This window comes from Anser brachyrhynchus, assembly GCF_964034855.1.
Source record: "Anser brachyrhynchus genome assembly, chromosome: 11".
In the NCBI taxonomy this organism is placed as follows: domain Eukaryota; kingdom Metazoa; phylum Chordata; class Aves; order Anseriformes; family Anatidae; genus Anser; species Anser brachyrhynchus.
The window spans coordinates 20,253,974-20,277,922 of NC_137706.1; the positions used below are offsets into that span (position 1 = coordinate 20,253,974).

The 23,949-nt window shown below is 37.1% G+C and overlaps 2 protein-coding genes across 5 annotated transcripts in view; one reads left to right on the forward strand and one right to left on the reverse strand.

Annotated features, from left to right (window-relative positions):
- ZWILCH (zwilch kinetochore protein) overlaps nt 1-23,949 on the forward strand; it is a 194,827-nt gene that overhangs the window by 1,467 nt on the left and 169,411 nt on the right. For 2 of the 4 annotated variants that reach the window (XR_013938108.1, XR_013938109.1), the window contains exons 3-18: nt 44-139; nt 258-376; nt 1,067-1,263; nt 1,723-1,802; nt 2,083-2,238; nt 2,476-2,547; nt 2,879-2,972; nt 3,847-3,902; nt 4,747-4,849; nt 5,640-5,719; nt 5,934-6,090; nt 7,453-7,481; nt 7,821-7,957; nt 8,245-8,340; nt 8,451-8,569; nt 9,240-9,364. Coding sequence is in view for 2 of the 4 variants with exons in the window: in XM_080551500.1 (XP_080407626.1) it covers nt 44-139; nt 258-376; nt 1,067-1,263; nt 1,723-1,802; nt 2,083-2,238; nt 2,476-2,547; nt 2,879-2,972; nt 3,847-3,902; nt 4,747-4,849; nt 5,640-5,719; nt 5,934-6,090; nt 7,453-7,481; nt 7,821-7,957; nt 8,245-8,340; nt 8,451-8,569; nt 9,240-9,331 (1,683 nt within the window). In the remaining 2 variants the exon portion in view is untranslated. Of the gene's footprint in view, nt 1-43; nt 140-257; nt 377-1,066; nt 1,264-1,722; nt 1,803-2,082; nt 2,239-2,475; nt 2,548-2,878; nt 2,973-3,846; nt 3,903-4,746; nt 4,850-5,639; nt 5,720-5,933; nt 6,091-7,452; nt 7,482-7,820; nt 7,958-8,244; nt 8,341-8,450; nt 8,570-9,239; nt 9,612-23,949 lie in introns of those variants that run through there. The other 2 variants (XM_080551501.1, XM_080551500.1) reach the window with 1 other exon arrangement.
- Nucleotides 10,536-22,706, reverse strand: LCTL (lactase like). The gene is made up of 13 exons (XM_080551502.1): nt 18,015-22,706; nt 16,883-17,043; nt 16,602-16,689; nt 16,360-16,466; nt 15,982-16,110; nt 15,355-15,450; nt 14,612-14,666; nt 14,358-14,519; nt 13,399-13,673; nt 12,902-13,028; nt 12,255-12,454; nt 11,666-11,729; nt 10,536-11,322 (listed from the first exon to the last, which is right to left on the reverse strand). Exons 1-13 carry the CDS (start codon nt 18,154-18,156, stop codon nt 11,207-11,209), a joined length of 1,722 nt encoding a protein of 573 aa, XP_080407628.1. The 5' UTR covers nt 18,157-22,706; the 3' UTR covers nt 10,536-11,206.

The following is a 23,949-nucleotide window of genomic DNA, read 5'->3' on the forward strand; positions in this document are numbered from 1 at the left end:
CATCAATTACATATAGTGTATTTTTTTTTTCTTTTTCCTCCAGAACGATGTAGAGATCTGTTTGTTTGGTCGTGGTTGCAAAAGTCCCATTGAAAGATTTTGGAATGGAAGTAGTATGGTGTATATTTTGCAAAAAGCAGTAAGTGTGTATGACATTTGTTAAACTTTTAAATGTAATATAAAGTTTTTAATTTATTCCTATCAAATATTTCTACGTACCTTGTATTTTTAGACTCATCTGTGCATTTCTCTTAAAGGACCACAATGAGGGAGGTGACCCAATGGAAGAATCAAAATCAGATGATGCTCTTTATGCCTCTGAGCTTTTACCAAAGGAGAGTGCTGGACCAATCGCTCTTTCTGTTAGAAGGGCAAAGTAAGTGCACAAAAGTCTGCCTCCATCCACTTATTTCAATAACTTTTTCTTTTTTTTTCTCCTGACTATTGTATCTTGCTAATACTCAGCACCTGTGTTATTTTTGATCCCTCAAAATTAAATTACTCATCGGATTAATGATGAGCTGAGCATTTTTCATCCTGCAAAACGACCTCCCCTGGTAGAAGTATCCCTAATGAAGTGTAACTAAAGTCCAAGTACTGGAAAAGCACCTGTCCCGTTTGGTTAATGGGACTGCCTGAGCATAGATGCACAAAGAAAGTTTAGGAAGACTTAAATGCTTGGTTTTGTAGGAGTTCTGTTTGAAAAATCTCATTGGGATTTAATGGTACCAAAGCATGGTGACTAGTTTGATTAATTAACTTACCCTTTTAAAACACTTGAAATGTAAAATTCAATTACAGTTTTAGAATTGTTAGTGTAAATGAAAGCATTGTATTAAATATATTATCAGTTGTGATACCTTACTTTTTTTTCATGACTTCATTGCTCTACCTGTAAAAAGAAGATTATAATACTGCGTTCTTTTTGTAAAATGATTTAATGTCTGCTGATGAAGGAGGGCAGGGCCGATAAGAGTTAAGTGTTACTGATAATTCAAAGTTTTATGTAAGAGAAAGATTTAGTTATACTTGCTGGCATCTGATTCTTTCCTGTTCATACCTCTAGGCAGTTGATTTCCTTATATACAATGGCACAAAATCCAAACATGACCCATTTGAAGACAAGTGAACTGGCTGTGCTTCCTCCCCTCTGGATAAGGTGTGATGGCTCTGATCCGGAGTGTACTTGTTGGCTTGGAGCTGAGCCTCTCAAAGCTGGAAACAAAATCACAGGGATCAATATCTATATGGTTACATGTAACGGTAAGATTATGATGTTACGCGTAAAATTGCGTGAGGAAGGCTTAAGAATGTGGGAATACAAATACAGGGATTCTGCCTTTGTGTGATGTTGGCTTGGTACTGCTCCCTTGTTGTTTGTGGATATGTGTGGTTTTTATTTTTATTTTTTGTGAAAGAAAAGAGAAAGACGTCTGTTGTGCAGTGTGGGAAATAACATTTAAATATACTTACAGCAGCAGTATCTGTGCAGGCCTACCTTCAGTCAGGTGCAATCATCTAGCACTGACTCTTACTAAACATTTAAATATTAACATCAGCTTTTATTGTCAGTAGAGTAGATGCAAGAGAAATGACAGCTTTCTGAAGGACAACATGAGTCCAAACAGAATATTTGAGCATTAATTTTGCATGGCAAATATGACTTACATCATGTTGCAACTGGTTCTTTTTTTTTTGATTCTTACTTTTTTCTTTTCCCAGGTCCTACAGCTGATAAAACTGTTTTTGCAAACCTAGAGGAACTCAAAATGGCACATAAAGTCAAACACCATTCATCTATTGTAGGTTTCTATGGTCCGTCATGCCTCCAGTTTAAGTTCTAAAACCTCTGTATTCGCATTTATCATACTGGTTTTGGGAAGCTTTGTAGATGTTATTTAGAAACTCAGCATAACCCTAAGATATCATAATCTATTTTGAAGTGATGTTTGGGCTCCTTATATTACATAGTATGTCTCACGTTAGCCATTTTTTTTGTGTGTGAAATACTTCCAAAATATTTTGTGTGGGTACAAAATTATGTTGAGCTTCTTAAGAATTTTTAAAATCTATTTATTCTAGGTGACGACAAAAGGATTTGCTCAGTATGAACTTATTAGAGCTGCTGCAATAGAGGACACAATTGTAGAATCTGAAAGCAATATATGTATTGACATTACGTGGAATACTGTAGATAAGATTCTGCAGCCACCCCCACTTACTGCAGCTGCCACACTGGTAAGTCGAGGAGCTCAAACTCTTTCCACTCCTTATATCATGAATAGTGTAAAGAATAGAAAATATGTTTGACTCTTGCCGTTTTTGTTTATTATTTATATAAGAGATACTCTTTATATAAGCAATACAATGTGTTCATAGGCTAAACTATTATGCTAATCTGCATTTCCCTAATGAAAATCTTCGGATACTTGATTTCTAAAGCTTGAGCCTGACATAAGTTTCTGGAACTTTCAGAATATTTCATTGGAGTCTGGGGACCCCAGGAGTCCTGTATATCCGCTGTATAGAGAACTGCAGTTTCTCCTTGTAAGTATAAATGAGAAATTCCAATTTCAGATGTATGTGGAATGGTGAATTTGTGTTAATAATTTACTCTTTTTAAAACTCCGTCAGGTGTTTCAAAGATACCTTTAAGTATTTAGTTCAGAATGAACTTCGAATTCAGTTTCAGGAATCTGGAATACACAGAGGACAAATTGCGAATTGCAAAGCCAGGAAATGTGAGAAGTTTCAAAATTCATAGTTAGCTGTAAAGAGATGTATGATTCTGGGAGAAGTTAACTACGTTTTGAAGAAAGACCTATGCAGAACCTTAAACAAGAACTGTTTTGTGTCTTGTTTTTGATGCTACTTTTAGACTTTGGCTGAAGGTTTGAAGACAGGTGTGACTGAATGGCCTGAGTCCTTAGAGTCCAAATCAGCTTTTGAACTGGTCCAAGGATTTCTGACTGGTAATTTCTGTTTGTTGTGTGGGAAGAGCGGAATGTCCTATTTCATAGAAGCAAAGGAAATTCCAATATTTAATTTTTAAAGTATTAGAATTAGAGATTTTAATTTATATTCTGAAATAATCTGCACAGAGCAGTTAAATAGGTTAATCGGTACATCTCTGAAGTTTTCTTTGTCCCAATACCTTGTAAAAAAGAAATAAATCTTTTTCTTTATAAAATGAGAGAACATTAAAAAACAATTGGACAAGTTCTGGGTGCATCTTTCAAGTTACTTGACATGCATATAAGCGTTAAAAGTGCGAAGGTTCTCAGTCAGTGGTGGTGGGCAACAGTAGTTTGATATCTGGAAATAAAGCACCCAAAATTACTGATTGCTTCTGAAAACTGCTGTGAAATTCTGCTTATCAGAAGTTTAAGATACTAGAAAATGAATCTAAAAAGAAAATCAGATGTAGGAATGCACCAAAAGGTTTTCAAATGTGACAGTATATTTTTCAAAATGTTTCGTGTAGAAAGTACTTGGAGAAACAGACAAAAACGATCTCTGACAAATAAATTTGGAAGAAAACCAGAGATGATTATTAGACCACTGTTTAATCTTTATTCCTCTATCACTGGAATTTAAGGAGTTAATGCTTAGCTACAAGACTGTAGTAAAGATATACAGAGAAAACATGTATCTTATAATAAAACATATTAAGAAATTATTTTTCAAACTATATGCTTGCTCAATAGAAAAAATTTAAAAATTTATACATTTTGTCTATTAGCCACCCAGCAAAGTGTTTGTTAATTATGGTGTACCAGGGGATTTATGCAGTTGGTTCGACTATATTTTTTTCGTAGTGGTGATTTTCATTTTCTCCTCTACTAGATTTAAAGAAGAAACTGGATGGCTATTGTATATCAGGAAATGAGAATGAAACAGAGGTATATGCAATTTCCTACTGGTTTTTGTCACCTTGTTCTGCTGATAAGTAGTTATTCTAAATTTTCATTATGTCTTGTATATTTAGGCATATTTGTAGATATATAGACATAAAGAAGTAAAGAAAGATCTCTTGCTTTCTGTTTTTTTTTCTTTTTAAAAATAATGGATGAAAACTTAAAGATAAAGTTACAAGTTCCATAGCTGCTCTCTAATAAGTTCACTATAATTTTTACCTTCAACAAAACTCCCTTTTTTTTTTAATACTAAATGCTCTACCAGTGTCCATTAAACATATTTTTGATATAATTTAGCATTCAGTGGCAGTCTCTGAGGTACTGGAACTATACCTTCTTGCTTCTTTCCCTTCCCTTTTAACCACTATGTATATAGTGGTTATATATGCTGTTATTTAATCATCTGTGAGCTTGGTATCCTGTCACAAAATATGGTCTATGCTTACTTTGCTGGTCTGTGTTCTGGCTGCTTACTGATGCTGTGTGCATCATGCCACTGTAAATTGAAAAAGATCATCTTGAGCTAAGCAGGTGTTTTTTATGAGACAGTCTTTATTTGGCTATCATCAAAAAATCTTTCCAACAGTAGGCTTCACTTCCTGGACTAAACTTAGTAATTATCCAGGGTGGTAAACACGAAAAGAATTAATTTTACTTTTCAATAAAAATATGCTTCCAAATTACTGTGTAGTGCTAGCTTCTATGGAGTACGTTCCCTGGATGGAAGAGGGGAAAAATCAGTAACGCACCCAGTTTTAATCTCTGGAAGGAATTTGAATTTATAAGGTATTTGAATCTTAGGCATATTTTTTTACTTAACCTCTTTCAGAATATCAAATCTGACACTGCTGCAGTGGATAGTTCAATAAAATCAATCTTCAGTGAACGAGGAGACCTGGATTTTGCTGAACAATTATGGTGCAAAATGAGAAGTAAGTAGATTTTTTTTGTTTTTTAACCCCATCCGTTGCCCTTTAATTCTTCTCTTCTGTGTATCTACCATACTGTATTGCTTTCTTGATGAAATGAATGTAAATGTCTCTTGAGTTTTAAGGGCTGATCAGCTCTTCAGAAAATTTTTAATAACAGGCTTTTTCTAAAAGAGCTAATTTTAGGTATGTAAGATGATTCTTACAACATATAAACCAACATCTAGCAGGAGATACTATATTTAATTTTATTTGATTGTAAAAGGTACTAAATAATCAGAAGCATGCATCAGCTCTAGAAGTTTATACTTATATAAAACACTTATAAAATCGTCTTTCTAGATCTGAAGGACTAGTTTTTAAAGTTGATGAAGCTGCATACAAATTTTATTATTCTTGTAATAGCACTTGCAGTGCTATTATATGAGGAGATACTAATTCTTCGTGTTCTAAACTGATGCTATTCAGCTAGTTTTATAAAGTGTGCCGAGTCGCAATGTGTAGAGAGTGGATGTGGACAAAAGTGTTACAGGACAAGCAGCTTATGTCATATTCTGTTCTCAAACAGTCATGCTGTTCAGTGGTCTCTTCTGATCATTGTTTCCTTAGAGTAACCCTATTCAAAGTCACAATATGACAAACTTAACAAAAAGCAATGCAATCTGTCATTTCAGCCATCATTTTTTTAAATGAGCAGTTTAGTTTTTGCAAGTATGCGTTGGCCTGTTACTGATCTAACAGCTGAAGGGAAAGCCTGGATTGATAAATAAAATATTGCATCATTTTTCTTAAGGTGTCAGTTCCTATCAGGAGTTGGTAGAGTGTTTCACATTGATCATAAAATCCCTGAAACATGGTGAAGTACAGCCGTGGGTATGTATTTGTATTTCACAATGAATTTTGTCCTTTTGAGTTGCTTGAGGGAGAACATGATTTTTCTCATTTAGCTGCCCCTTATTTCCATGTTACGTTGCTTTTAAGTTACTTTTGCATGTTATCGTTTGTCTCTGTTTCCGTGGTGTTGTACTTCTAGTATTATGAGGTTTTGTACACAGCTACAACATAATAAAACTGTTTTAATTTTCAGATTCACCAAGGGAGTAGCAGTTTGCTAAGTAAATTGATTCAGCAGTCTTACCATGGCACGATAGAGGCCGTTTCCCTCAGTGGCATCACTCCAGTTCAAATGCTCCTAGAGATTGGTCTGGATAAGATGAAGAAGGATTACGTCAGCTTTTTCATAGGTAAGCCTAATATCTACTAACATGATTAGAAGTTAAAGGGAAAAGGTTACTTCGTGCAGGAAATGGAGATTATCAGGGGGCTGGAGCATGTATGAAGAAGGGCTGAGAGAGCTGGGGATGCTCACCCTGAGGAAGAGAAGGCTCCTGGGTCTCCTTGTTGCAGCTTTTCAATACTTAAAAAACTTTCACAACTTTCAAAACTAAAAAAAGGGGAGATTTAGATTAGGGGTTAGGAGGAAATTCTTCACTCAGGGGGTGGTGAGGCACTGGAACAGGTTGTCCAGGGAAGCTGTGGATGCCCCATCCTGGAGGTGTTCAAGGCCAGGCTGGATGAGGCCCTGGGCAACCTGATCTAGTGGGTGGCATCCCTGCCTACAGCAGGGGGTTGGAACGAGATGACCTTTAAGATCCTTTCTGACCCGAGCCATTCTATGAAATAATGAAGTCTGTGGTAACCTTGATCTCACTTCTGCCTGCCATCTGCTGGATTTCCATCTCTAGTATCCTTGGTATTTGTACTTCCTAGTTGTATATATTTTTCCAAACTTAAAAAATGAATATGTTTCAAAATAACTACACTTAGCAAAGCTGTGTATTTCTTTTTTCTAATTAAAAAAAATCTCAAGGTTTTACTTAGTGTAAAATGATACCAGACCTGTGTAACAGGACTGTTTTGTTTTCTTACCTGTTTGCTGTAGGTGATAAAATAAGACCTTCATGCTCTTTTTGTCTTTTCTTCTATGGTCTACAAGGGTTAAAAGGAAATCAGGCAAGGGTGTTTGTTTGTAATAGCTGTATTTGTATGGTCTGTAGTAATTAGATACTTTTTTGTACATATTTTATTCTCGAAACAAAAACTAGGCTGGAATGATTTTCATAAAGTACTTTTTTTTTTTTTCTTGAAAACATTGTGGCTTTATTTTCAGTATTACAGGTTTATTTTTTTTCTGAATCTGGGAGGGGTGTCATGTTTACCAGTGGTGTTATCCACTTCCTTTTCCTTCATCTCTTCATTTCTTGATTTCTTCTTTGCTTTGTCACACTGTTTTCTTTCTTTAATTTGCTTGCTTGTTTTTGCTATATGTAAATCTGTATGTCTCTAGGAGGTTGATTGTCTCAGAGTATACAGTAGGTTTCTACATTGTGTTTCCATGTTTGTGCAGCCTTGGTGGTATGTAAGACAATGCCACTTGGCAGCTTTTTTTTCTTATTTTGAAAGAGTAATCGTCAATAAATAACATCCTCAATCTTAGTATCTTAATGGCTGCCTTTTTGTTTTGAAATTCCCTGTTAGATCACCTGAGTGTTGCTTGTATGTAATCTGACAATGCGAGGTAATCTTTTTTCCTGTTCACTTTACAGGCCAGGAACTTGCAACATTAACCTATTTGGTGAGTTTCTTTACTTTTAACTTTTAAAGTAGAGCACACTTAGCTGATGGTGGGATGCAAGTCATCTTTCCCATAAGCTGAGTAACTGAATTGCAAATCAAGAGGATGGGACGTTATCCTGCAAAATTGTCATTATGTTGTTTATATATTATTTCCTAGGTATCTGGTATGAGTCGTTGTCAGGCAGTATAGTTCTGACTTTGTTCTGATTGTTGGGCCATTCTTTATATTTTTGCTTGTCAAAAGAAGCAAGAAAATGTTTTTAGTAAACTGAGAGTATGTTGTGTGTCTGTAGAAATTGAGTGTCCAGTTACGAGTGGAAACTGTTTGCTGTTCCAGGATTACTTCATTTCCACATCAGTAGATCTACAAGAACAAGTTCATCGTGTTCAGAAGCTTCACCATATGCTGGAAATAATGGTCAGCTGTACAGTCTTACTTCAGTTTAAACATGAGAACCTCTTCCCTTTGACACAGTAATTATTTCATTTTACTTTCCTTTTCAATAGTACGAGCAAATAAATTCTTTGATAGTTGTAAAGAAACTTTCAAAAAAAAAAAAAAAAGCAACCCTCCTGAATGCTGATGATTGAGACTGCAGAAGCTGGATCTTCTTACTAAATTTTGGTTTGTGATTAAAATTGATAAAACAAATGAAATTATAAAAACTGAGGATCTAGTTAATTTTGGACAAGGCTTATGCCATGTCACACAAGTATTTCTCCAAAGAATGTTTGTAACTAGTTGATTTATATTATTCTAGAACTTGTCTGAAATATTATAAGGAAAACCCTCTAAATGAGAAGCATGTGTTTCAACTGCCAATCAGGCCAGCTCTCGTCAAGAAGTTCTATCAAAAGTAAGATAATCTTCTGTGTTTTAAAATTAAACAGTAGCATTAAAATTCAGATTGTGAGTTCAGATCTGAATACCTAATTAAATTTTAACATTTTTTGATTATTTTGTCAGTGATCACCCAGAAATATGGAAGGTGGACATAAGTAGTGGGCATGGCCAAAAGGAGGTTAAAACAACATGGCAAGTTAGTACTAGTCCTCCTGTTGAACATATGACATCAAACAATATAGGTAAGGAACATGTATGGTGAAATGAAGTAATGAAAGTAAACATTTTAAAAGAAATTCAGTTTTTATACTGTGTTCAGTGGGTCTATACTTTTTCTTATTTATATCTTCAGCAAAACTGAAACAGCGTTTTTTTTTTTTAATAAAAATGTGAGATGGTATCTGTAGCATCTGAAAGATTTTCAGAAAGTTGTGACCTGCCTTCTTACTTCTGCTGAGTTATGTTTTTGAAGTTAAAATGACAGAAGAGTTCTAAATATGGCATGATTGTTTAGTATTCTCCACAGTATGTTATAACTGTTAATATCTTTGCCAGTGTATCTGAGGATGGATTTGAAGAGAAACTTACCTGTTACTGAATGCTGGCCTCTAGTCTGAGAAGCAAACAGGCACTAAGGAGAGAAGGCATGCCTTGCTTCATAAAATCAAGTGTAGAATAAGTGAAAATGCATAAAGACAGGGACGAATTCAGAATATAGACTGGTATAGAAATGGTTTGCCCCTTTGTCTTGGGTGGAGGAGATTTGTTACAGAGTAATCCTTTGGTAAAGCTTTCCTATCTTTCTCAATTTTTGTCATGAAGTGCTTTCGCTAAAGCTTAGCTTCAGGAACTGTTTTCAAAATTACTGCGTGAACTAAATACACTGGCTAACCGTATCTTTCATCTCTGCAGGTCTCTTGTGCGATTCTACAGTTAATGGAAGCACTGAAGAAAGAATGTATTTTATTACAATGACTAATTGCAGTCAGGTGCATTTCACATAAGTAGATGTTACTCTCCAGGCAGGCACTGGAAAGGTACAGTAAAGGGGAAAGTTCAGTATATTTAGCAACATTCTCTGATTTGAAGAACAATACATCTTACTGAGTTATTTGCTTTAGTATGCTCGTGTGACATAAGCAGCCATAATTCATCTGTACCCGTCTAGTTTGTAAATATTGTGCAGTTATGAATGTACAGTATAGTTACTTTGAAAATATAGTAGATATTTTGGTTCACAAATTTACAAACATTCAATAAAGTTCTACACTTTGGGATTTAAAATTTTATTTTGGTTTTTACAAAACAAGCAATATTGCCACGTTTTTCTAGTACCAAGCGATATTTCATCCTTCCGATATATTTGGAAAGCTGTTCATCAAGTGCATGAACTTGTGACAGCTTGGTTTTCCTCATCCCTGTATTTTATACTTTGCAGTATTCTTGGATATACTTCTTTCTGCTGCTCATATTCAGTTTTTTCCTTAACGCAGAGTGAATTACTTTAGATGGTGTCATATATACTTTTACATTACTTTCTTCAGAAATATTCAGTATAGCTGGGTAAGCATAATCACTTAAATGCGTTGGGATTAATTACTGACAGTTACATACGGTCGTACATTAATAAGATACTGTATGTAACCTTTTGGTAGTATAACCAACTATATAAGTCTATGCTGATTAATTTGAGAGGGAAGTATTTGCTTAAAAAACTCTTAACTATTAAGTATAAGTAAGAATAAGAAAAACCTTCTTATTCATGCATTTAAAAACTGAAGCATCTACCATTTCTCGTTTCTCCTCAGTAAATTTTATTTTTTATTTTTATTTCTTACTCCTTTCTTTAGTTTATTGCATCTTAAAAGAATAACTATCAATTTAATAGTTAATGCCTTTGAATAGAAGCTAAGAATTTTTGTATATATGTGCTGCTTCCGTGTTCAGTATACGTACAGCAGTGTTGAAGCTGTATTGAGAGCTAAGTTGGAAACTGGTTTATTGGTTTGCTTTAGAGGAGTGATTTCAAGCACAACGCCAAAGACAAATGTAGCCAGCTGGCCATAATCTGGAGCTATTTTTTTTTTGTAATCATGTATTTAACTTGTACCTACTTGAGTGAATTTGTAGTGGAAAATTATATTCTGCAAGTGGCTTGGATTACTTATGTTACATACTTCTGTGTGCAATAAAATATATTGTTGTATGGGGTAAACCTAGTTCCCTATTTAAAAAAAAAAAGATTCTGTAATTTAAATCTGACACAGCAGTTATCTTTGATAAATCACTTCAACTAATTCTATTCCACACCTAAATAGTAAGGCATATATTATCCTAACGTTTAGACATGAAATAAGAGTTTAATATTTAAGCAGTGCTATTGGAATAGTTAAGTCCCCTTCCATTTTCCAGTTGTGTTTATCTCTTTTCAAACAGCAGCTACACAATAATTAAAAGTGTAATGATGAACAGATTGAAAACAGAATAGTTTTTAATAAATAAAATATTAAAAATAAAATAATTTTTAATCACTTGAAATTTGTACTGACAAGTTTAGAGCTGCTTTACACTTAACTAACTATTGTTCTGGTGAACAAAATATATAATAGTTTCCAAAATAACAAGAAACAAAATCTGCTACTTAAAATGTGTAGAAAGTAATGCAGAAAAAAAGATGTACCTCGGGTTTTTGTAAAATTTCTAAATTGTTTTGAGAATTAAGTAGAAAAAATTAGAAGCAGTGCTATGTGGACAGGTAAAGTAATATTCCTTCACCTTTACAATGGTACAAAAAGAGGCATTTGTGGTAAGATTTAAACGATATAATAAAACAGTTGCATTGTATTATGCAAAATGAAGATGCGTCCAAGTGTGCAATTTTAGCTATGATTTTGAAGGAAGAAGAGTAGTAGGACAATACTGATGAGTATGCAGAGTGTGAAAATTGTAGGAAGAACGATCTCTGTCACCATTTCCATATGAGTAACCAAGGAATCTAAAATTTGAGAAATGAATAATATGTAAGAAACTTCAGCAATACACTCATTGTTAGGCTAGAGATAGCCATAAATACTCAAAAAATCCTTAACCTAAAATTATTTTGTCAGATGTTGACATAAACATAAATAACAAGTAAAATAAAGCAAACATTTTTGGTGCTCTGTAAAAGCTGGAGCAAATCCATAACATATTTTCATCTTCTGTTTCTAAGGTAAATTTTTGAAGATGTCAGTGCTCAATGGGCTGCCAAAGTTCTGCTTACCCTGAATGAACTTCAGTACATGAGCAGTATTCTACTGTTCCTTTGATTTTTCAAGGGAAATAATAAACATAATTACCTGCATCAAGGAGCTGGTGTGTGATAGAACAAGTGTCCATGGCCTTTTGATGCCAGTTTTCCACCTGAGAAGATTGACACGCAGCAGTTCCGTTAGACTGCAATATTCTGTCTTACAGCAGCTTCTTCTTGGTCCCTGAACATTTGTCCACTACAATTCGCTTTAAAGTATTTTACTCTGTGAATACATGATTTTCTGAAAGTTTCTTTACATCTTTGTTTTTTTTGAATGCATTTTAGTTATTTAATAAAAAAAATAAAAAAGCACACACCATTCCATGTTGTTTTCCAGCTAAGTATCACATATGTGTAATTTTTTGCATAGAAACCTGACCAAGTACAGTTAACTTGCGATTCAAAAGTTTTATCACATAATTAAGTCCAATTAGTGTTTGTAGCATGCCTTAGAAGCAGTAATTGAGGCCATTTCCACTCTTGGAGGCATAAGTATGTAACACATCCCTAAGTTACAGTAGCAAAGCGTCAAATTTCATGTACTGTGTTCATGCAAGTTGTTTCATGAAGCTGTGTGATAGTTTCCATACACAGCACGCGCGCACACACACACACAAAAGTGTGATGGACATTACCTCTCTTGGATTTGGGAATCCATTTGCACTAATAATATTTTTATAGTAGTTAACAGATGCTTTTGGGTATCGTGGTTTGTTCTTGTTTTTGAAATCAACGTGATAAAATCCAAATCTTTCAGAGAAACCTTTGTTCCATTCAAACTTATCCAACAGAGACCAGGCAGTATAACCTCTTACATTAACACCATCATTTAGAGCTGTGAACAGAACACAAATTATTCTGTTAAATTTATTGCCTGTGTTTGTCTTCCTTAAAATATGGTAGGTGTTTTGTTTTATAGCAGAAGTAGGGGTGTGGGGGACAGGGCAGGAGGAAGGGGTGGAGGACAGAAAAATGACAAAGTAGAAAATAATTTAGATCCTTTGAAAACGTTATCTTTAGCTTAAAGGTACGAAGAGCTCCCTAAGTATGATAATTAGGTGCAATTTCTCCTTTCTACCCAAACTGATGCTCTATTACAGTATTTGACCTCGTGTAGGTTATTGTATTTGTTAGCACGAGTACATTTGGTCAGGTTGTGTCACTTTTGTGAAAGAATTCAGTAGTCTAGATTGCTGTCCACTCTGATCTGTGAATATTTATTTCTCTATGGTGTAAATTATAAGAGTTTTTTAAAAAGTGAAAAACATGCTTTTAAAGTTACCTTTTAGTATTTCATTAATATATCCTTTCAGATACTCTATCCGCCATTCATCACACAGTTGAGTGCACTGTACCTTTTCTGAAACTCCATTCTCTGTCACATAAACCAGAGGGTTCCCATACTGTGTCTGCAAACAGAGCTGTCTTTAAATTGGATTGTAGGAATAAAATCACTTTATTTTGACAGAACATGAAATTCTTACTAAAATGCTTTAAAGCTGTTTTTCTAGGTTTACTTAGTTATCTTTAATAAGAAGAGAGCGTAACTAGGAATGTAACTTTTTCTTTTACAATTTAAAATTACTGAATTCTATAGCTCTAAACTAAAACGAAGTTTCTCGGTAAAAAAAAAAAAAAAGAAAAAGAAACTTGCCAGTTGCCAGTTTAAGTAGATGAATATACAGGTGAAGCTGTTGAAAATCTGTCCTTACAGTAAAAGTGGAACTCCTGCTTGAAACTGGACTCTTTGTTCTTTTTAAAGATATACTCTGTAATCACCTTAATGAAGTTGAGCAATCTTCTGAATCCCCAAGGCACAGAGTATAGCCACTTCGAGCCTGCCGCTGGCCATTTTGGGTCCACCAATTCTGCCAGATCCTGGTCAGTGCAGTAACTGGACACTTGTAGAAATGGAAAGCTCTTCTGTGTAACATACCGTGTAGTGAAATGGCCTATTCCCAGGAAATCCGATGTGCCTTTAATATAGCTTTTCTCTTGCACTGAGAAAGTCGGTAACCTTGATGTCCCCAGGCCCTGCTGGGCACTCCTCCTACCTATCAAAATAAATACAGGAAACATATTTCTGAGCAGCACAGAATCTTGTTTTCTTTAAATGACAAACAATAAATATGGTTTTCCTGAACTTAGTGTAGAGGACAGCTTAGTTTGCTTGCTTTTTCCTTTAGATGAAATAAATGTTCTTCCTTTTGGTTTGCAGAAATAAGCCAGGTACAGTACAGGGAGAGGACAGTGAATTCATGTGCTGCTTTTTTCAAAGAGCATGGAAATGTGATGAGAAAGGAAGCATGTTGCTGCTAGGTGCATCACTTTTCTTCTTCTGTCTGTGAAATAATGGGGTCCTGGAGAAATGCAAGCTTTTAGCGATGAAAAATTCCACAGGTTCTTTGTGCTTAGGTAGAAAATACTGAAAAATATCTAGTAAGTCCCAGTCTTGGTTAGACCACTACAAACAGGCTATCGCTGAAAAGATGGTTGCTTCCCTTCCAGTCATTCACTGGGGCACTCAGATGGGTAACTGTTGAGCTCAACAGCAGTTACACGTTTTAGTTCTGTTATGTCCCCCCGGAATACTCGGGATGCGTCTAGCCCACATTGCTTAGCTTCGTCTTACCTGTGTCCTCATAGTTGACTAAGGTTCATATTGGTTAGGGGTATTCCACTGTTACATGTTGTAATTGCGTGATTTGTGCATGTCATAGCGGGCTCCTGAGGCTTACCTACATAATTCTTCATCACTTCTGGATAGTCTCCTCTGTAAATTGGGTTTGCAAACCATCCCAAATGAAACTGCATGTATCTTTCAGCTGCATCTATGTCTGCTTGGCTGTGAGGATCAATGGGTTCACCCCAGCCACTAGTTAGGGAAATTCCAACCATACCTTAAAAACAAAATGACAATTCTGCAGCTTATGCATAATCATTAAGCCCTTAATGTAAATAGAAGCATAATCACAGAATGAACATTTATTACCTTGCTGCTCGCTACGCCACGTGCTATTGTAAGAGTGCCATACCTTTGCATGAGTCTGTAAGAATTAGAGGGGGGGAAAAAAGGGGCAAATACACAGTCACACAGTAAGTGTAGAGAGACACTGAAGGTGGAGAGAAGCTTTTGCATTAGGGTACATCTGGAAGTATCGCATCATTTCTTTCATGTGCATTGTGGAAGCTTTCATTTTATAGAAGATATCAAAAAAACATTGCTGCAATATTTCTTCCCTAAATTCCTCAAGGTCCTCATAAAGGTAATAGCGTTCAGTACAGCGTTCCAGCGTCTCTGGTCTTTGGATGTCTTTGCCTAATTTATTGAGGCACGTGAAGGTTTTTCTGTGAGAGCTGGCTTCACTGAAGTCACTTGCAAAATTCAAGTTCATTTCACTAGGCCAGGATTTTACTCCTTGTTACTAGAGTAACCTAGATATTTTCTTATTCAACCAGTTTTACAGCATGTTTCAAAGGGACGTTTAAATTACAAGGGAAGTCTGAGCTGTTGCAACAGTGTCGCATCGAGCACCTCTGACTGCGTGCTACACCAGAATATGCATTGGTGGTCTAAAACCAGGCTACCTCAGCTACTGAATAAATCTGATACGGCAGTTGGAAATGACATCATTACTAAACTATATTTCTGTTTAAAGAGCAGGAGGAAAAGCTTAATCAGTCTGCTAATAATTTTCGATTTACACATAATTTAAAGTGCAACTCTAATTTTACTTTAATTATATGGTGCGCTGCTTTGTACGCTCCACATCCGCCGAGCTTCAGTCCTGGTGCATGCTCTCCTGTTTCATAACCTTTTTCAGCAACTGCCTACAAACACATAGAAATAATTATTCTTTAAACAGTGGAGTTAATGAATTTGCTAACATCCTATGGATTTAAAATGTGCAGGATCTCCTTAATATCTACATCCTTTCAAGGCCCCTTTTTCCCTCTCTTGTCCTTGGCTTTCATCTACTGTCCTACTGCTTGGCTGATGGTACGCTGTAGCTTGTTGGAAACAACGTGTTGCTGACCAGCCGTAGGGACTGACTTGCCGGCTTGCCGTTGTCTGATGTAGCTTGCCCTGCACCCATTTCAACTGCCTGTCTGATTTCTGTGCCTGCCTCTTCTCTAGCTGATGACTTTTCAAAACTTCACTGGAATTTCATGTCTTGAAACTTAGTCCTGGTTGAAACCAATTTTGGGGCACAAAGATTGCTTACAGAAGACTATCTATCCATCAATCTATCATTTTAAGCTACAATTTTTAACCTACTTTTCTGTAGTATCCCTTCCACAGAATTTTGGGAACAGAACTGAGCAACTGAAGTGATTGGAAGGAAAGCATTGATAACTTACCCATGGATTACTAAAAGTAATCCAGTGTTTCACACGGTCACCAAACTTCTCAAAGCATAGGTTGGCATAATCATTAAAATAATTTATCATGCTTATGTTTTGCCAGCCACCATACTTTTCTTGGAGAACCTTCAAAAGTAAGAATATCAAGAATCAGTAATGTTATCTAAAGGTCAGTTTCAAGCTAACAAAGACTTTTCTTCAGAGCTGCTGAAATATAAATAATACATCAGTGCAAGTGAGTAAAAGTAACTATAAGCACCCTTAAAACCATGCAAGCATCTTTAAGCATTTTTCTAATGCATTTGTAGTCCATAAATGTAGAAATAAATTTCCTATCGGAAACATTTCATTAGACATTTCACCAATTTGTCTAACCTGTGGAAGATCCCAGTGGTAGAGGCTCACGATGGGGATAATGCTGCTTTCCAGAAGACTATTGATCGTGTCATTGTAGAACTGTATTCCTTTCTCGTTCAGTTCTGCTGATTAAACACACAGACAAGAAATTACCTGGACTGCTTTCCAATCTGGAAAAAAAATACAACTCTGGTTTACTTGGAAGTAAAATTGGTTGTCTATTACTGCTGGTAAGTGTATTGTGAAATTGTTGTGCTTACTTTTGATGCCAGTGGGCATAATCCGAGGCCATGAGATAGAGAGTAGATAGTGATTAACTTTAAGCTCCTTCAGTAACTGAATGTCATCCTATGAAAAGAAAATCCAGTTAGCATATGTCATATCCAAGCAGAATATCTCTTCAGTTATTCATCTGTCTTAATACAGCGTGGCTGTAGGGCAACCAAAATATTACATCTTAGTTGTTAGCTCTAAATGGGAAATCAGTGTCATGAAATGGCTCCAGAATGTTTCTAGAGGGATAGTTCCTCCTTAATGATACCTGAACTTTGTAGTAGCCATCACAGGCTGAATCTCCTGTTTCATTTCTAAACACTTTCCCTTTTGCGTGAGTAAAAGCATCCCAGATACTTGGTCCTTTCCCGTCCACATCCCAGGCCCCTTCAGTCTGATAGGCAGAACTTCCAACGCCCCATGAAAAGCCTAAGGGTAAGAAGAAGTGAGTTACAATCCAAACACTGTGCTGGCCCAACTGCTCTTTCGTATTAAATTTGCATATGAGAAAGCAATTGATGCACCTCCGCAGCTGCGTAGCTTGCCGTGAGATGTGCGTGACTGCATGCTTATTGAACACGAGGCCAGTGTTTTCTTTGTGAAATGTTATTGGTGCATAAAATAGGGACTCTGAAAATGAGGTACAGAGTACAGGTGTATCCTTTTATGATACACTGAAAAAATGATCTATTTTTCATTTACTAAGCTGTATTACTATTATTTTACAGTGCTGAAGTAGTGCATTGATAGCATGGTAGAAGTGGCTTACAGTAAGAAAAAAAATATGTTTTTATGTTATTTATGCCTGCTACTTTTTATGTTCTTGTTGACAAGAAGTTTAGCTGTTGTTACCAAAAATATCTAAAAAGATTCTGATTTTTTTTTCCTAGTATTGTGCGAAAGGACATGATTAATCCATTTCATAAGCCACTTAAAAAAACTTAAGCAGAAAACCAAATCAGTGCCTATATCTTTTTAAGTTTTGGTTTTGGTTGAATGAAACGTGTGTGTATAAATATTTTCACATAGCAAAGGATATTTTTAGTTTGTAGTTTTTCATCAGTTGTAGATAATTTGTCAAAAAGGAGAAGAGTTCTCAGGTTTGATTTGTTACGCTGTGAATCTTATTTCATCACAGACATGAAAGGGAGATCTGGATATCAAATATTAATCTGATAGCAATTACTCTGAGTTTACTGTTTTAAATGACTGTATGAAGTGCCAGGTTAACCCAATCCTTACATTTCCGGGGCTAGGTGCAGAAAATGCATTTCTGTAAGAGCTGAAATTTTTGTTTCAGCTATTTCCCTGGAAGGATGAGACTTTGGTAGCTTTTTTCTGCAAACACTGGTCAGTCTAGAGCATTATAAAAACAACAATCAACTGCAGTTGAAAAGTACCTGTTGGAAAAGTGCCGTAATAGAAGGAGCTGGGATTATTCTTTGTCCACTGGAAATCTTCAGCAGTGTTCAGACGTAGTGCCAGCACGAGTGTATACCATGTTCTCAAAATGTAAATTTTCGTCCCTGTTAATTTTGTCATTGCAAAGTGTTCTCTTCAAGTTCCCACCTGATGAAAGAGAACAGCATTGTCAAGTATTGTCCCTCTGCAAAGCAGGCTTAGGCTGATCGAGAGGGGAAAGCTTATTTTTGCTGCTGATTGGGTCTGATTTTCAGTGAAGGCTAAAAGTAGTGTTTGGCATAAGTGGAAAATGCAGTTAAGCATCTGGCAGAGTGCTAAGAATGAAATGCAGTTATCACTATTCAAAGTGCTGCCTGCATATTTTCCATAATGTTACTTAGATTTTCTATATTCTAAAAGTGTCTTTGACAACTGTTTCATTCTGGATTTCAAACTCTCCCACCAATGTAAGTAGCTGAAGCCCTGCAAACAGTGAGTGGGAGTGGGAGCAAGAAATCAAGGTGATTATGCTGCTAGCATCGTGCCACCTAAACACACCATGTAATGGAAACAAACCTTGTGGCTTGTTTGATAATTTTAAATACCTGCAGCTTTTATCTTGATGTCCCTTTTATCCTGTTCTAGCAGTCATTTGAAATACTAATATGTATGCACTATATTTTTAACTGCTGTTGCACGTTAAACTATAGTAATGACCTGCTATAACTATTTTATTTGAAGTTGTAGAGCAGCTTTGTAGAACAGTACTGTTTGTACAAAATTAATACAGTTCTCAAAGGACCTGCTTTACATGAGCCTCTGCTGGTGAATTTGAAGATGGGGGAAGGAAGTGAGGAAAAGTAGAACAAACATCTAATTAAAAATAATCATATTTTGCATTGGAGCATTGTACAAAGAGTAAATACATCTGGAGCTTTGAAAAGAAAACTGGGGTTACAGGATGGGACCTGTCTGCTAAGCTAATCAATTGGACTGCTTTTGTGAGTCAGAGCATTTAACAGCCTTGGGGATCCCAAGAGCAGGTAAATGAAGGTCTGAAAACGCTACATCCTTGCCTGCCGGTACAAAACCAGCCTTGCAGTTGTCCTGTGACATGCAGGAAGGGGAACTGGGTTTTAGATCTCTTCTCATCAGCTCTTCTTGCACAGACCTGGGGCAAGTGACAGAATCAGGGTGGAAGAACCACGGTCAGAATCAGATTGCCTGTGATGAGCCCAGTGTGCTCTTTCACCTTTCTTTGTTAGCTGTCAGTAATGGGACAGCATGGCTAAGCAGCATTATTCAGCTAAGCAACAGTTTATTTCTGACTTGCTTTTTTACTGCAATTTTGTAGTATCTAACTCTTGCACGTAAAATGTAGGAACAAAGCCAAAGCCTGGTGGGAAACCTTGCACTGACTTCCCTGGCCTGTAGGTCAGAGCTCAAGTGATCTCTTAGACCAGGTCCAAAGGGCCCATGTAGTATCTGTGTTGCTTGCAGATTGGTTCCTGATAAAAATGAAAAAAATAACAAGTTTGGTTAAAACTGGAAGGCGAAAAAGAAACCACTTTTCAGAACATGTAATCAATGTATGACCTCAGAGATCTCCCTCTCTCCCCTCTCTTCTGTGCTCATTAGACAGCATACCGTGTCTCCTAATTAACTCAGGAACTGCAAAGCTGCTTTGGGAAAATGTGGGCACTTCTACATCAAGTGCTTTTAACTTAGAATTAAAAGAATCTTCACCTCTGCATTTCTAATGCGAACATTTCAATTGCAAGAGAAAAAAAAATAGAGAACAGACTACAGCCATTTACATTTTTTCCAATTGTAAAAGCAATGTGGAGGATGAAGCCAAATATTCAAATCTCAGTGGATAATCTTGCTCTGGGGATGGCGAAAGTGAAAAACATAATGAACTTAATATCCTCTAATGAGAAGGAAGCTACAAAAAGGCCTGGTTCTACCAGCAAGTCCGCAAGGGTTCTTTTAATATTGCCCTTAAGGAAAGGCTTTTAATTATTCCATGCTATGGGTCACAGTGTCTAAATACTCTTTGAAGTATTTGTATTTTTAATATAAAAGGTTGCAGATGCGTGTGATTTTAATTTAGACATTGACAGTTAAATCTCTCTCTTCAGCCTAGTCAATACGTTTAAGTTTAGCATTACCCTTCCTATTTTTGTTAGCAATGACTGATCGTCAGGTGGAAAGAAGCAAAGCGAGCAGAAAATGTGCTGCAATGTAGATTGTTGGCTTCTGTAGCGTGACCAACCCAAAGGCAAGAGGAGGGTATGCTTTTGCAGGAGGGCTGGTATTTCAGTTCCAAAGCTAGAACATAGCTTTCATAAAATGTTAGGGTGTTCGTTATGGCTTCATACAATTACAACAATCTGATTTGTATTTTGTATAATAACTCCATTGGAGCTAGGAACAACAATTAATCAACATCAGTAGATCTTTTTGCTCTTTCACCTGAGAACTGCATTAAAAATTATTTCAGTACTCTAAGTACTCAACTACTTGCATGATGCATGCTATAAAAGAAGCACATTTTTAAACAAACTGAAAATTTTACAACACCCCGTACTGACAAAAACAGCCTTATTTCATGCACAGTTCACTGTGGACTGTTCTATAAATTAATTTTCTTTTTGAATGAATACGTGCTTTTTGGAACTCCTCTGTTCTGTTTTTCTGGCACATACCTTTCAAAATACAGTAGGAGAAAATAAGGTTTATCAAGTTCAGACGGTAAGGCTGTTATAAAGAACTCCCTGTTGACCCCCTTGTTCTGCAGATGCTACATTATCGCACACCCTGGCTGACTTATTTTCATCTCCCCCCGTTTCTGGCTTACCTGATGTTCTTCTCAATTGATGTGTCCCAACTGGGAGATTCCTCTGAACTGCCAGATGTTTACCAGGGCATTTAGAGTAAAATTACTTTCATGGAATAATTGCACAGAGTTAATCGAACTGTCATGAAACCTCAGGGGAAACAACCAGTTGAAAACAGCATTTTGTTGACTTACAGACAAAACAAAACAGAACAATCCTTTTGTATCCACAGTCAATGCTGCAGGAAAAGGTTTAGCTTAACCGTACAGATCTTTTAGCAATGAGATATTTTCCTTTGTAAGCAGAATTAGCTTTTTGAGTGATCTATATGTTCATACATAATCGGGCTTGCTCTTGAAGAGGGCATTTGTAGACACGTTTTTCTCTTGGCGTAGGTGTCTGCATCCCAGATGGTATTTGGCAGGGAGATTTGGCTGAGGGATTTTGGGAGGCCAAGAGTTTTATTTTTACATGGAGTAATTCTGCATCGGGTATTTATAAGGCAGTCTTGACAAATAATATGCTTTTTCATTCTCTTTATTTCTAGAGGAATACTTTAGGGTGATGTCTTTGCTAAAATATGAAAGTAGTATGAAATGAATATTCACTGGCAGCTTTCTAGGGTACAAGTAGAGTATCATTCCCAACGGAAGCTTTAGATACCTGTTTTAATGCTGATCTTTGCCCTGTTTTTCCAGCTTTCTGCAATGTAAATCAGCAGTTCAGAACAGGGCAGTCTGCTGGTATAGGTCTCACACTGCAGCTGCGGGGGCTGCGTGGCTGGGCGTCGCAGTACCAGGGGGAGCTCCTTAGATCGCTGCAGCTGCCCTTCAGAATTAGAAGTTCAGCTGATGGAAGTAATTTACATTCAGAGTACTTTATGTATTTGTAATTGGGAAACAGAGGGATGTCTTCTGTGCTGTAAAGTTGCATGCTGTCAGTAAGTAGCTTGTGAGAGCTGGGCTTGTAATACAAAATAGCATATGTATGAATTGGAAAGACTATGAAATGAACAAACTTATTGCTAGGGCTAGCTGGGCTGAAAACCTGTGGTTTCAGATGTTGCTGCTCATCCAGCTTTCAGGAACGAGTTCTCTCCCTTGAACGCTAGCAGCCTGGCCTTCCAAACCAAAGGGCAAGCGGTGTAGTCCTGAGAGAGAAGGGGATGGGTCTCCCAGGAGCAGCAGTGAAGGTAACAACTGCTCCTCTAAGGGAGGTCTGGGATAGGACAGATACTGCAGGCTCTGGACAGCATCGATAGAAAAAGGTGTGTGAACCTTTTACTCATCAGCCCTAAGGAAAGGGGCTCTGTATATAAAGGGAGTCTGTAGGGGAAGCAGCTTTAGGGAGCTGGGTGCTTTTTTTCCTGTTGCAGTGCACCCACGTCGCTGCCTGACACGGGGGCTTTCTGGGGAACCCACTATTCAAGGCCTTTGAAGCTATACAGTCTGTAAGAAAATTCCCAATTATTTATTTGCCTGTTTTTGTATTTGTAAAGAAGTGTTGGTGCCCTCTCATGGTCAGTTTCATGAAAGATAGTTGACATTAAAAAGGTTTCCTGGTAGCCTAAAATGAACAACAACATTGTAGTTAATATAATAACTCTGTTCTGAGAGGTGGAAAAGAGCATTCAAAGCTATAGAGGGAGTCTTGTCAGGAGCTCCTTGTGCATCCATGCAGGTCTCCTGCTTGACTCCCTGCTCATCAGGATGGGCCCTTCTCAAGCCTGGAGGAGGTGATCCCTGAAAATCAACCAGCTGATGCACTTTGGGTTTTAGGATGCACAGAGAGGCCAGTATAGCATACGTAGGTCAGCTTGCTGCAGCTGCGCTTGGTGCTTAAGGCACGTTTTTAAGTACTCGCCACAGATTCGGCAAGTTTTCTGTCCTGCAGAGGTGGGCACGGCAGTGTCCTGAGTCACTGCAGGGTTCTGTGATGCTGGAGCTGTTAGGTTGGTTAAGGCCGTGCACTAGTCATTCCTTGTTACAGCACATCTACACCTACCAACACACCAAAAATCAAGGCTTTGGCATGCCAGGAGAGAGGCTATGACAATTCTGAGAGCAGTGGAAGCAGACAGAGGCAGATCACCCTCTTAACAGATGAGAAGCCGAGGCCCCGGGAGATTTGACCAAAATCACGCAGGGAGTTTGCATCGAAGCTAGGAACGGAGCTCAGAGCTCTTGGCTCTCTGCCCAGTGCCGCACGTAGAAGCCAGCCTGCTTCTTCAGGGACCGGCTCACGCGTCACCGCAGTCAGTTGGTGAATTGTCACTGACTTCAGTGGTCAGAAGGGGCAAGCCCCCGGTGTGCATGAAACGATGATTCAAGCTACGTTTAACGTTGCCTGCTAGAATCATAGCGCCGTTCTGCTTGGTGAGTTGTGCTTACATGGGTTTTCTTCTCTTAACGCAATCTTATTCTGGGATGTTTTTTTTCCCAGTTTCCTGCGTAAAAGCTCAACTTTACAAAAAAACTAAAAAATCAAGTCATGAGATAATCACATTGCTACAGCTGGGTCATTTTTTCCTCTTGTTTCATCTTGGAAAAGTTTTATTAGCAGCAGTTTTAAAATGTGCCAGAAACACATCAAGGCTATAAAATCTTTTATTTTGTTTTATTGGTGAGTAAAAAGAATGTTAAAAAAATGTACTTAGTGGAGTTGGTCCAAAATTGCCCTATGACTGCAGTAAAATAACCTGGAAAGTAGGTTATGCAATTGGCTTACTGCAGCGTGTTGTGAAGTCAAGGGTAAGTCACAACTGACTCTCAGTTTAGGCTTATCTGCAGTTTATTGTCTGCACCCTGCAGTGGGTCTTCATCCGTAAATGATGTAGGTATTTACGTACTGTCTGGCTGCAGGCTTACTATGTGGCTGTGTCACACAAACTTTTGCAAAAACCCCTCCATCTTAACCCAGTTGATACTTATTCTCCCAGCTGATTTTCTATTGGTGCTCTACTTCATGTTGCAAAACCTCTCAACACCCTGAAATGGAGTCACCCATAATACCGGAGACCATAAAACTGCTATCTGATTGATTTTGCTTTTAGCCCTAGGGTCTTTTGCAGGCTGATGATAAAGTAGAAGCTGTT

Bases quoted from the DNA above. Each gene is read 5' to 3' on its own strand.
- LCTL (XM_080551502.1), bottom strand. From the start codon at position 18,156: ATGACAAAATTAACAGGGACGAAAATTTACATTTTGAGAACATGGTAT. The intron at 16,690-16,882 runs GTATCATTAAGG...TTCTTTTCATAG, and splicing joins ATGGCTACTACAAAGTTCAG to GATGACATTCAGTTACTGAA. The intron at 14,520-14,611 runs GTAATAAATGTT...TTTGTTTTTAAG, and splicing joins GTGGCGTAGCGAGCAGCAAG to GTATGGTTGGAATTTCCCTA.